This window comes from Dipodomys merriami, unplaced genomic scaffold, assembly GCF_024711535.1.
Source record: "Dipodomys merriami isolate MVZ:Mamm:240054 unplaced genomic scaffold, mDipMer1.0.p SCAF_19, whole genome shotgun sequence".
Classification (NCBI taxonomy): Eukaryota; Metazoa; Chordata; class Mammalia; order Rodentia; family Heteromyidae; genus Dipodomys; species Dipodomys merriami.
The window spans coordinates 13,798,883-13,810,533 of record NW_027203270.1 but is presented as its reverse complement, the minus strand read 5'-3'; the positions used below and the strand labels follow the sequence as shown (position 1 = coordinate 13,810,533).

The 11,651-nt window shown below is 39.5% G+C and overlaps 1 protein-coding gene across 4 annotated transcripts in view; it reads left to right on the top strand.

Moving 5' to 3' along the window:
* Positions 1 to 11,651, top strand: part of Ssh2 (slingshot protein phosphatase 2) — a 222,541-nt gene that overhangs the window by 166,416 nt on the left and 44,474 nt on the right. For all 4 annotated transcript variants that reach the window (XM_070027392.1, XM_070027394.1, XM_070027393.1 and 1 more), the window contains 3 exons: positions 3,717 to 3,785; positions 4,557 to 4,622; positions 10,619 to 10,813. In XM_070027392.1, the coding sequence (XP_069883493.1) occupies positions 3,717 to 3,785; positions 4,557 to 4,622; positions 10,619 to 10,813 (330 nt within the window). The remainder of the gene's footprint in view (positions 1 to 3,716; positions 3,786 to 4,556; positions 4,623 to 10,618; positions 10,814 to 11,651) is intronic.

The window sequence follows — 11,651 nt, the reverse complement described above, 5'->3', positions numbered from 1 at the left end:
GCTAGCACTCTACCACTTGAGCCACAGTGCCACTTCCGGCTTTTTTCTTTTTGCCTATGTGGTGCTGAGGAATCGAACCCAGGGCCTCATGCATGCAAGGCAAGCACTCTACCGCTGAGCCATCTTCCCAGCCCCACCTTTTTCATTTTATCCTAAAGTTTACCAGAGAGTTTATGTAAAGTTTGCCAGCTAACAGTATTTATCCTCAGTGAACCACATCTATCTGTTGTATAGTTATGCTGGATTCCTATCTCACAAATGCTACTAACAAAACTTTAGTTTGGAGAAGACAGAATTGGACATGAAAATGTAGAAACTAGTTTTTATTATGTTTGGCAAACCTAATATGAAATACATGTACATCTGTTTGAACCTAATAGACTATTACAAAATATCATGTGTTTCAGAATACTAGTACTCTCAGGGATAGAGCCATGGCTCACTGGTAGAACATCTGCATACCAAGTACAAAGTCCTGAGTTCAAATCCCAGCACCACAAAATTTTTTTACTTAAAAATTAAAAAAAAAAAAAGGAAGTGGCGCTGTAGCTCAAGTGGTAGAGCGCTTGCCTTGAGTTGAAGAGCTGAGGGACAACGCCCAGGCCCAGAGTTCAAGCCCCACGACCGACAAAAAAAAAAAAAAAAAAAAAAAACAAAAAAAAAACTATATAGAGCACTCAGAACCTCGGCGATTTAAAAAAAAAATTTTTTTTAAAAAAACACCAATACTGGAACTCTGATTATCTATGAAGGAATTTGTCTCAGAATATGAAAACTTGCTGTTTCAAAGCTATTAAAAGCCAGATTATTTATAATAAGTACAAATTGTTTCTAAGGTATGTTACAGCTAATTCAACTTAGTCTGTTTTAAGCATTAAATTTTAAGTGATAATGTTTTCAATATACAGCATGACCTTAGTTTTTTAAATGAACTGGATGTGTTTCAATTTATAAAACAATAGAGCTTTGTAGCCTGGATTTGATTTGTTTTTTTAATCTCTCTTTGTACCCATAATATCTTGAATTGTCTGGTATGCAGTAGGCATAAATGAAGATTCTTGAATGAAATAAATATCTACTAAAATAAGTAGCTATACTTTAATGTAAAAAGAAATCCCATGACACTCAGGTATGCTTTATAAAAACAACAGGTGTGCCTAATTTAGTTCACTCCTTCCTGTTGTATGAAAAAGCTGATAATTAATGTGGGAACTAATAGGAGAGAAAAAGGTGAGTGAAAAGGGTGAATGAGGGTGAATATTGTAGATGTTCTTTATATGCATGTATGAAAATAGAACAGTGAAACTTGATCAAGTGTTCTCTGAAAAGTGGGGAGAGGGATGAAGAAGAATAAGAGGGTAAATTTGAGTAGGGTGTATTATGTACATAAGTGGTAATATCACAATAAAAAAATTCCCCTAGTATAATTAATGTATGCTGCTAAATATCTTAGTAAAATGTTTAAAATAAAGTTATTGTTATGTTTAGGTACTCTCACACATTTTTTATATAATGAAGAAGGCTTATTGTGGGAAGACGGGGCAGGTGGTGCCTGTTTGGGGGCTTGAACTCAGGACCTAGGCACTGTCTCTGAGCTTTTTTGCTCAACACTAGTGCTCTACCACTTGAGCCACAGCTCTACTCCTAGCTTTTTTGGTAGTTAATTGGAGATAAGAGTCTCATGGACTTTTCTGCCTTGGCAGGCTTCAAGATCCTCAGATCTCAGCCTCCTGGGTAGGATTATACGCGTGATCCCAGTGTGATGACATATGCCTATAATCCTAGCACTTGTCTCAAAATAATAAAATAAAAAGAATTTGTATCCCAGTTTTACAAGTGAGAGACCAAGACACAAAACATTTAAATAGCTGGGCGCCGGTGGCTCACACCTGTAATCCTAGCTACTCAGGAGGCTGAGATCTGAGGATCGCAGTTCAAAGCCAACCTGGGCAGAAAAGTCCGTGAGACTCCTATCTCCAATAAACTACTCAGAAAACTGGAAGTGGCGCTGTGGCTCAAGTGGTAGAGACTCACCTTGAGCTGAAGAGCACAGGGACAGAGCCCAAGCCCAGAGTTCAAGCCCCACGACTGACCAAAACACACACACACACACACACACTCTCTCTCTCTCTCTCTCTCTCTCTCTCTCTCTCTCTCTCTCTCTCTCTCTCTCTCTCTCTCTCTCTCTCTCTCTCTTAAGTAATTTGCCTAAGCTTATATAGTTAGTGCCAGGACCCAATTCCAAAGCCCATCTTAACATCTTTCTACCACATCATGCTGCCTCTCTATATATGGTGAGAGGAGTTGTGTGTTTTGGGAGTCTTTTAGAGAATGCCTAAAGGGAAAGAATTTGAGCTTTTTATGTCACTGTCTTATAAATGGCTACTATCTAAAAAATATTCCAGGTGATTACTACAGACTTGCTTGTAGGTATACTAACACAGGTTAGAGAATGAAACTCATTTTCAAGGATTATTTCTAATGTCAAGAACTACTGGATTTTATTTTTCTTTTTTCCCCTCAAGCGCTGAGAATGAACCTAAGGCTTCTTTTTTTCTTTGTTTTTTGTTGGTCATGGGGCTTGAACTTGGCCTGGGCGCTGTCCCTGAGCTCTTCAGCTCAAGGTGAGCACTCTACCACTTGAACCACAACACCACTTTTGGATTCCTGGTGGTTAATTGTAGATAAGAGTCTCCCAGACTTTCCTGCCCGGGCTGGCTTTGAACTGTGATCCTCAGATCTCAGTCTCCTGAGTAGCTAGGATTACAGGTGTGAGCCACCAGTGCCTGGCTGAACCAAGGGCATCTTCTGGGCAATGACTCTACCAATGAGTTATGTCTTTAATCTCTGATTAAATTTTAGTTAGATTAAATTTTAGCACTTTAGTATACTAGTGTACTATACTAAAGCTACTCCTTTGTTGGATGTTGACATTCCTAGTCAACATTTGGGCAGTCTAGTACATAGTTACCAATCACATTTTCCAGACATGGTGATAAGTGTCTATGTTCTAATCTAAGCATTTGGGAGGCTGAGGCAGGAGGATCAGTAGTTTGAAGCCATCATGAACTAGATATAGTAAAACTTTATCTCAAAAGGACATAGAGGGAGGGAGAGAAGGAAGGTGGAAAAGGAGGGAAAAGAGAGGGATGAAGGAAGGGGAGGGTACAAGGGAGAGAGGGGAGGAAGGAAAAGCTAAGCACTGTTTTGTTTAAGTTGTATTGTTTATTTCATCTAAGTTGGTTACAGCCATTAACAATTGCTTGTTTACATTTTTAATTTCCTTTTATAGACTTCTGATTGTGTTCTGGTGCTCAATAAATGTATTTAAACCTCAGCAACAAGCAGTAGTTCTTGTCATTAGAAATAATCCTTGAAAGTGAGTTTCATTCTCTATCTTGTGTTAATATACCTACAAGCAAGTCTGTATTAATCACCTGGAATATTTTTTAGATAGTAGTCATTTACAAGACAGGATATAGAAAGCACAATCATTATGTTTCTTTGCTAAACATACAAGGAACTTCCTAAATAATCTATTAAACAGTTGTTGAGGACTTACGTGAACTAAGAATGATATGATGGAAGTTTACCCACTCTAGTATTTGTGCCATACTTTCTAGCTCAGGCATTTATCCTTTGTGTTGAAATTGTTAATAAAAGATTGCTTCCCAGAACAACAGGAAGTAACTTATAGACTATTTCTTGTCTTGCAGTAGCACTTGTACCATGGGCTTAGTCCTGCCTCTTTGGAGTGACACCCTAATTCACTTGGATGGTGATGGGTAAGAAATTTCTCTTTTTATTCTCCAACAGAAAGCTGAGGGGTGGTGTTCTGTCTTAGTGACCCATTCATTCAACTGAATGGGAGGCCCAGTGTGCCCAGCTGAACTGACATGTCAGCAGCTTAGTGAGTCCTTTTAAACTCCTGTTTAGTAAAGTGGAGTAAAAATACAACTTGCCAAGGTCTTTCACTTCAGTTCTTTTAGGCTGACTATGGTAGGAATCCAGACAAGGAAGTAATAGTTTGTTGGCTCACTCTTCAATCTGAGCACGTGGGAATATTGCAGTGCTCTCCCAAAGGGTGATATGTTCTGTTTCAAATAACCTCTTGTGGCTGCTGCCAGCTGTCAGCCTACAATATAACCCCTTTCCTGTGCCAGCTCCTTCCAGTGACATCCCAGCCCCTCCTCCTGATGTTTTTTAAATGTGTCCACAAGAGACAGAGATGTTTTCTCCAGTTTATAAACCAGGGTTGCGTTTACTAAGAACCCACAAGACTTCCAAATAGAAATATAGAGCAGAACAGTTTGACTATAGCTTCTGCTGAGAAATGGTATGTAATTCCCTAACTCCACTGTGGGATTCCATTCATTTTGTCTGGTACATAAAATCAGACAATCTGTTGATGCTTTTCAGTAAAGTTCTTATACTCTATATTAAGTATCTGATTCCATCTAATGAGCCAGCTGTTGATGTTGAAACTTGAAAACTTAACTGAAATAATCTACCCTTTTTTGTGGATTTTTAAATGTCTTGTTCTCTTTTGTCCTTAGTGGTTTCAGCGTATCAACAGATAACAGAGTTCACATATTCAAACCTGTATCTGTGCAGGCAATGTGGTAAGATGGACTTTTAATATCTACAAAACAGTACTATTTTAAAATGTTATATTTCACTATGCAAATGTGTATGTGTATGGTTTTTTGGTGTGTATAGGATTTTGTGATTTGTTCGTGTGACCATTACAGTTAGAGATGACCTAGAAATGAAATTTTTATTGTCACAGTGGAAGGCCTTTAGTACTGGAGAACAAGTGAAATTCAGAAGTTTCTCAGACTCTGAAACATAATCACTCAGCCTGTTGGAACTGAGTTTCATAGGGATACTTACTAAGTTACTTAGCAGTCTAAGAGCCAAGTCTAGAACATCTTCTGTGTCCTTTCAAGTTCTTAGGATAATCAAGGATAGCACTGGCAAAGTTACATTAGATAGATTATTGCTGAAAGCTATTTGTATAATGAAAATAAAATCTAGAGAAAACACTGTTATTGTGAATAATCATCAGCTGGTATATAGGTTATTTACTATGGGCCAGGTGCTTTACATTTAATTATAACACCAATATCCCAAAATAATATTGTTATCTTCTTATTATAGATGAGAAAACTGAGGGTTTTAGAGGGATTATGTAACTGGCTTGAGAGAATCTGGTTCATTTGGACAGAATAGACTCTTGTTCTTGTTTATCTAAAGATTGATACGGTCAAGAAATAACAAGATTCTCAGATGCAAAGTCCATCCTGTAGTTAAGGGTTTAAATTTTAGTTTCTCGTTCAGCTGCCTCTTCTATAGGATAAGTCCCCAAAAGTTGTGGAATGATTAGAAGGCAAACCAAATGAGAAATTAAAGATACTTGTAGACTCCCATGGGCTGGGAAGTTGGCTTAGTGGTAGAGCGCTTGCCTTGCATGCCTGAGGCCCTGGGTTCAATTCCTCAGCACCACATAAGCAAAAAGAAAAAAGCCAGAAGTGGCGCTGTGGCTCAAGTGGTAGAGCGCTAGCCTTGAGCTGAAGAGCTGAGGGACAGCGCCCAGGCCCAGGATTCAGGCCCCACGACCGGACCCAAAAAAAAAAAAAAAACCTTGTAGACTCCCAAGTAGGAGATAATCTACTCCTGAATAACAGAATTGATGAGATTTAGGTGGACAGAGTCCTAAGAATCACTGAACAATTAATAGTCAAATCACTTCATGTAGTAATTGAGGTAATTTGTTTATGTCAACTAATTTAGATGTAGGGCACATTTTATAAGTGAATTGCTCATGGAAAATTTATAATCTTCTTTGACTAATAGTTAAAGACCTAGGCACTATCAGTGCTCTAGCCTGTAATCCTACATACTAAGGAGGCTAAGGTCTGAGGATCAAGGTTCAAAGCCAGCCCAGGCAAGAATGTCCATGACACTCTTATCTCTAGCTAACCACCAAAAAAGCAGAAAGTGGAGCTGTAGCTCAATTGGTAGAGCACCAGCATGAGCAAAAAAAGCTAAGGGGCAGTACTTAGGCCTGAGTTCAAATTGCAGTGTTTGCATGCACACAAAAAAAAGTTAGTTAAAGGCTTTTCCGAAGGACTAAGTAAAACCAAGTATTAGCATAAGTTCCATAAATGGAAGCGGTTTTAGGGGAGGGGGAAGGGCAAAGCAATTTAAATAATAACTTTGGTTCAAGTATTGATGTCCTGAAGAAGGCTGATGGTCCTATTTCTTATAACTTATTGCAAAAGAACTTTTTGGTGTACTGCATGTTTGAAAGGTCATAGAGAACAAGTAGATGCTGTATAGATCAAAGCAGAATTTACGGGCTGAGGAATGGTTAAGGTGGTAGAGTGCCTGCCAAAAGAGCAAAAGGCCCTTAATACAAATGCCAGTATTGCCTGGCTACAAAGACAAAACAAAACAAAAAATACTTTAGACTGTATGCTTCCTTCACAAGAAAGTAATGTAACCTCTTGTTCCTATGTAGCCAAAATACAGCTAGGCTGCACTTTAGGGAAGTTGCAGCAGACTCTGTGGATATGCCACAGATGAAGAATATTTCCTAGATGAAAAAAAAAATATATATATATATTGATTATCCTATATAATACATTAAACTGGCCCTTTGAATCAATGTGATGATATTTTATTTTTTATTTTTTTGGGTCCAGTCGTGGGGCCTGAACTCTGGGTCTGGGCGCTGTACCTCAGCTCTTCAGGGCTAGCACTCTACCGCTTGAGCCACAGCGCCACTTCCAGCTTTTTTTCTTTTTGCTTATGTGGTGCTGAGGAATCGAACCCAGGGCCTCAGGCATGCAAGGCAAGCGCTCTACCACTGAGCCACCTTCCCAGCCCCTGATGATATTTTAATTTTCTAAGCATTTGGCTTACTTTGAATAATTTTTAGGGTCTGAGAATGTGGCCTAGTGGTAAAGTGCTTGCCTAGCATACATGAAGCCCTGGGTTTGATCCCTCAATACCACATAAACAGAAAAAGATGGAAGCAGCACTGTGGCTTAAGTGGTAAAGTGCTAGCCTTGAGCAAATGAAGCTCAAGGACAGTGCCCAGGCCCTGAGTTCAAGCCCTAGGACTGGAAAAAAAAAACAAACAAAAGAAAGCATTTTTTAAAATATCCTATAACTTCATTTATAAGAAAAAAATCTAGGGCTGGGAAGGTGGCTCAGTGGTAGAGTGCTTGCCTTGCATGCATGAGGCCCTGGGTTTGATTCCTCAGTACCACATTAGCAAAAAGAAAAAAGCCGGAAATGGCGCTGTGGCTCAAGTGGTTAGAGCGCTAGCCTTGAGCTGAAGGCTGAGGGACAGCGCCCAGGCCCAGAGTTCAGGCCCCACGACCCGACCCCCCCCCCAAAAAAAAAGAAAAAAAAAAGAAAAAAATCTATTTCCCTAATAAAATGGTTTTAAAAAGTTTTTTTTCAGGGCTGGGAAGATGGCTCAGTGATAGAGCGCTTGCCTTGCATGCCTGAGGCCCTGGGTTCGATTCCTCAGTACCACATAAGCAAAAAGAAAAAAGCCGGAGTGGCGCTGTGGCTCAAGTGGTAGAGCGCTAGCCTTGAGCTGAAGAGCTGAGGGACAGCGCCCAGGCCCAGAGTTCAGGCCCCACGTCCGGACCCAAAAAAAAAAAAAAAAAAAAGTTTTTTTTTAAATTTATGTAATATGGAATTGACAAAGATTTTAGGAATATAAATCATATAACTTGGTAGAAAATAAACTGGAAAGCTGGGTGCCAGTGGTTCAAGGCTGTAATCCTAGCTATTCAGGAGGCTGAGACCTTAGGATCATGGTTGGAAACCAGCCCAGAGCAGGAAAATCCATGGGATTCTCTAATTAACCACCAGAAAACCAGAAGTGGTGCTGTGGCTCAAAGTGGTAGAGCATTAACCTTGAACAAAAGAGCACGTGGAATTGCCCAGGTCCTGAGTTCACGCCCCATGACTGAAAAAATGAATAAACTGGAACAACCTTTCTGGAGAATTATTTTCCAATATGCATTATCATTTTGAATACCCCTTAACCTAATAATTTTATTAAGAATTTTCTCTGAGATAATAATCATGGATGTGTGCAAGAATTTTTTTAACTATAAGAACTTATCTGTGGGGCTGGGAAGGAGGCTCTGGTAGAGTGCTTGCCTTGCATGCATGAGGCCCTGGGTTCAATTCCTCAGCACCACGTAAGCAGAAAAGGCCAGAAGTGCCACTGTGGCTCATGTGGTAGAGGGCTAGCCTTGAGCTTAAGAACTGAGGGGCAGCACCCAGGCCCAGAGTTCAGGTCCCACGATGACCAACAACAACAACGAAAAGAACATATCTGTGTTCTAATAAGAGCAATAAATAAAAAACAAGTAAGAAGTCCAAAAGATAGAAATGAGTTCTTTGGTACAACCATATTATTGAATATTACTCAACCATTAAAATGATCTAGTTGAGGAATATTAACATGGCAATGGACTGGGGTGTAGATCAGTGGCAAAGCACTTACAATGTTCAATCCCCAATACTACAAAAGAAAAGACAGGAAAAAATACAATTTATACCAAAAAAATGGGAATATGTCAGTGACAGGATGTAAAGTAAGAGAGCAAGTTATAAATAATACACAAAATATAGCCATATCTTTGTTTATCATGAGTCTACACATAACTGATACTTTGTTCTGCTTTATTTAGGGAAACCTAGGGCTTAGTACATACTAGGCAAGTGAAAGCCCCCATCTATAAAGTTTTTCAAGTGACCACAGAAATGAAAAGGATTTGGGTTTTGTTGTTGGTGTGTGGTATGTGTGTGGTGTATGTGTGTGTTTATGTGGTGTGTGTGTGTGTGTACGTGCGTGCGTGCGTGCGTGCGTGCGTGCGTGCGTGTGTGTGTGTGTGTGTGTGTGTGTGTGTGTGTATGCCGGTCCTAGGGCTTGAACTCAGAGCTTGCGCACCGTCCCTAACTTTCCTTTGCTTAAGGCTAGTGCTCTATCACTTAAGCCACAATTCCACTTCTGGCTTTTTTAGTCATTTTTATTGGAAATTATGAGATTGGAATCTTTCCTGCCCAGACTGGCTTTGAACTTCAATGCTCAGATCTCAACTTCCTGAGTAGCTAAGATTACAGGAGTGAGCCTCCAGTGCCCAGCTAGAAAATGGTATTTTTAAAAAATAGATGAAAGGCTGAGTAAGGAGGCTCACCCATATAATCCTAGTGATTTAAGAGACAGAGATTAGGAGGGTTATGGTTGAAGGCATTGTAGCACATTATCCTAGCTACACAGGAAGCCTAAGTATGGTCCATATGCCTGGGCAAAAACATGAGGTGCTACTTGAAAAATAACTGTTTTAAGTGGTAGAGGGCCTATCTAGTAAGCTCAAGGTTCTGACTTCAAAGCCCAGTCCTACCTTTATAAAAGTTACAAATGGATTGGCCACAGAATTCCCTTTTATTGCCTTTTTCCTTTAGGAGAGAGACAATAATGTGTAACTATTAAGACATTTCATTTGATAGATACCTAATTGATTTTCAGCTATGAGTTGAGCCGTCTTTTAAGCACTTGAGACACACCAGTAAACAAAATGTAGAAGGTCTTTCCTTTTGTGTAATTTCTAGTTAACCAGCTTTTCTGGTTAAGCTTTTCCAAACAGCTTTTCTGGTTAAGCTTTTCCAAAGAATATAAGCAAAAGATACTTTTCAGTTCTGTTTACCCTTCTTGAGCTTCTGAGTTCAGAGACAGAAGGTTTAATTAGTCTCAGAATAACCAGAGCTGTTCTTAGAAAGTAATCCATATACATGAATAAATGGTTTAAAGAAACCAAGAGATTAATACATCAGGAAGAAGACATGTAATTATATGAGTATTTCCTTCACATTAAAGAATATATTTTCATGACTTAAGGACATCTATATATGTAATCTTTATGAAGCCTCTAGAATGAGAAAATACATGCTTTTTCTGCTGTTACATGATTCTGTGCCATGGGAAACAAATCTTTGAATAGTTAATTATTGGGATATTTAGTCTTCTAATGATGCTGTCACAGCATAGTTCCAACTATGCTCTATTCTTTCCTAAATTTATTTTTCACTGCTGAGTTGTCAGTTTTCTTCCCCTCCTCCAACACCCTACCTAAAGGGTTTCAGCAAATGTGTAGATAATATGGATAAATAATATGATATCATCGGGCTCAAAGAATCTCTGAAGTTCCAGGGAAGAAATTCTCTAGAGCCCAAATTCTATAGAATTTACAAATTAGAAAGTGAGATATGGCCAGGCACTGGTGGCTCACACCTGTAATGCTAGCTACTCAGGAGTCTGAAATCTGAGGATCATGGTTCAGAGCCAGCCCAGACAGGAATGTCCGTGAGACTCTTAACGCCAATTAACCACCAGAAAACCAATAGTGGCCCTGTGGCTCAAGTGGTAGAGTGGTCACCTTGATCTCAGGGACAGTGCCCAGGCCCAGAGTTTAACCTCACAACTGACAAAAAAGAAAAGAAAAGAAAAAGAGTGAGATACATGTGGAGTTTGGGCATTTGAGTAACCCACAGTTCTACAGTACTCATTTTCCAACATGTCTTTCAGGTCTGCACTACAAAGTTTACACAAGGCTTGTGAAGTGGCCAGAATGCATAACTATTACCCAGGAAGCCTGTTTCTCACCTGGGTGAGTTACTATGAGAGCCATATCAACTCAGATCAATCCTCAGTCAATGAATGGAATGCTATGCAAGATGTGCAGTCCCATCGGCCAGACTCTCCAGCTCTCTTCACAGATATGTAAGTCAGCTTGCCTAAGGATTGTGAAAAAGGCATTCTCGGTTGCTTCCTAGGCAGCATGTTCTTCCCTAATCTTTTCTTTTGGAGAATTAATCCTTCCCAGTGATAATAGTTACTATCTATAACCACATTTCTGCCACACATAAAGAACCTAATCTATGACTGGGAATGTGGCTTAGTGGTAGAGTGCTTGCCTAGCGTGCATGAAGCCCTGGGTTTGATTCCTCAGTACCACATATACAGAAAGGAAAAAAGCTGGAAGTGAAGCTGTGGCTGAAGTGGTAAAGTGCTAGCCTTGAGCAATAGAAGCTCAGGGACAGTGCCCAGACCCTGAGTCCAAGTCCCAAGACTGGCAAAAAAAAGAAGAAGAACCACCTAATCTGTGGCACAATGAGTCTCTATAACCAAGAGCTACCATGCCATAAAATCTGTTATTCAGATTACACTAATTTGCCATTTGAGTTTAAAGGAATTGGGCTGAGATTTGCATTCACATACTCAATAGGCCAATTAATGGCAAGAAGCTTTTAGAGAGATATTTGTAATATATAAGAATACAAGTTGTCTCTAATCAACTTTAAAGAATACCTAGATGGATAATTTTAAACTTAATATCTCTTCAGATTTTTCTTAGAATATCTTATTATTCCAATGTCTGTCTTTGCTCTATTTTTGCCTTGTCAAATCTTTGTTAGTAAGATTTTACCAAATCTCGGGCTAGGAAGGTGATAGAGTGTTTGCCTTGCATACATGAGGCCCTAGGTTGGATTTCTCAGCACCACTTAAGCAGAAAAAGTTAGAAGTGGCATTATGGCTCAAGTGGTAGAGCACTAGCCTT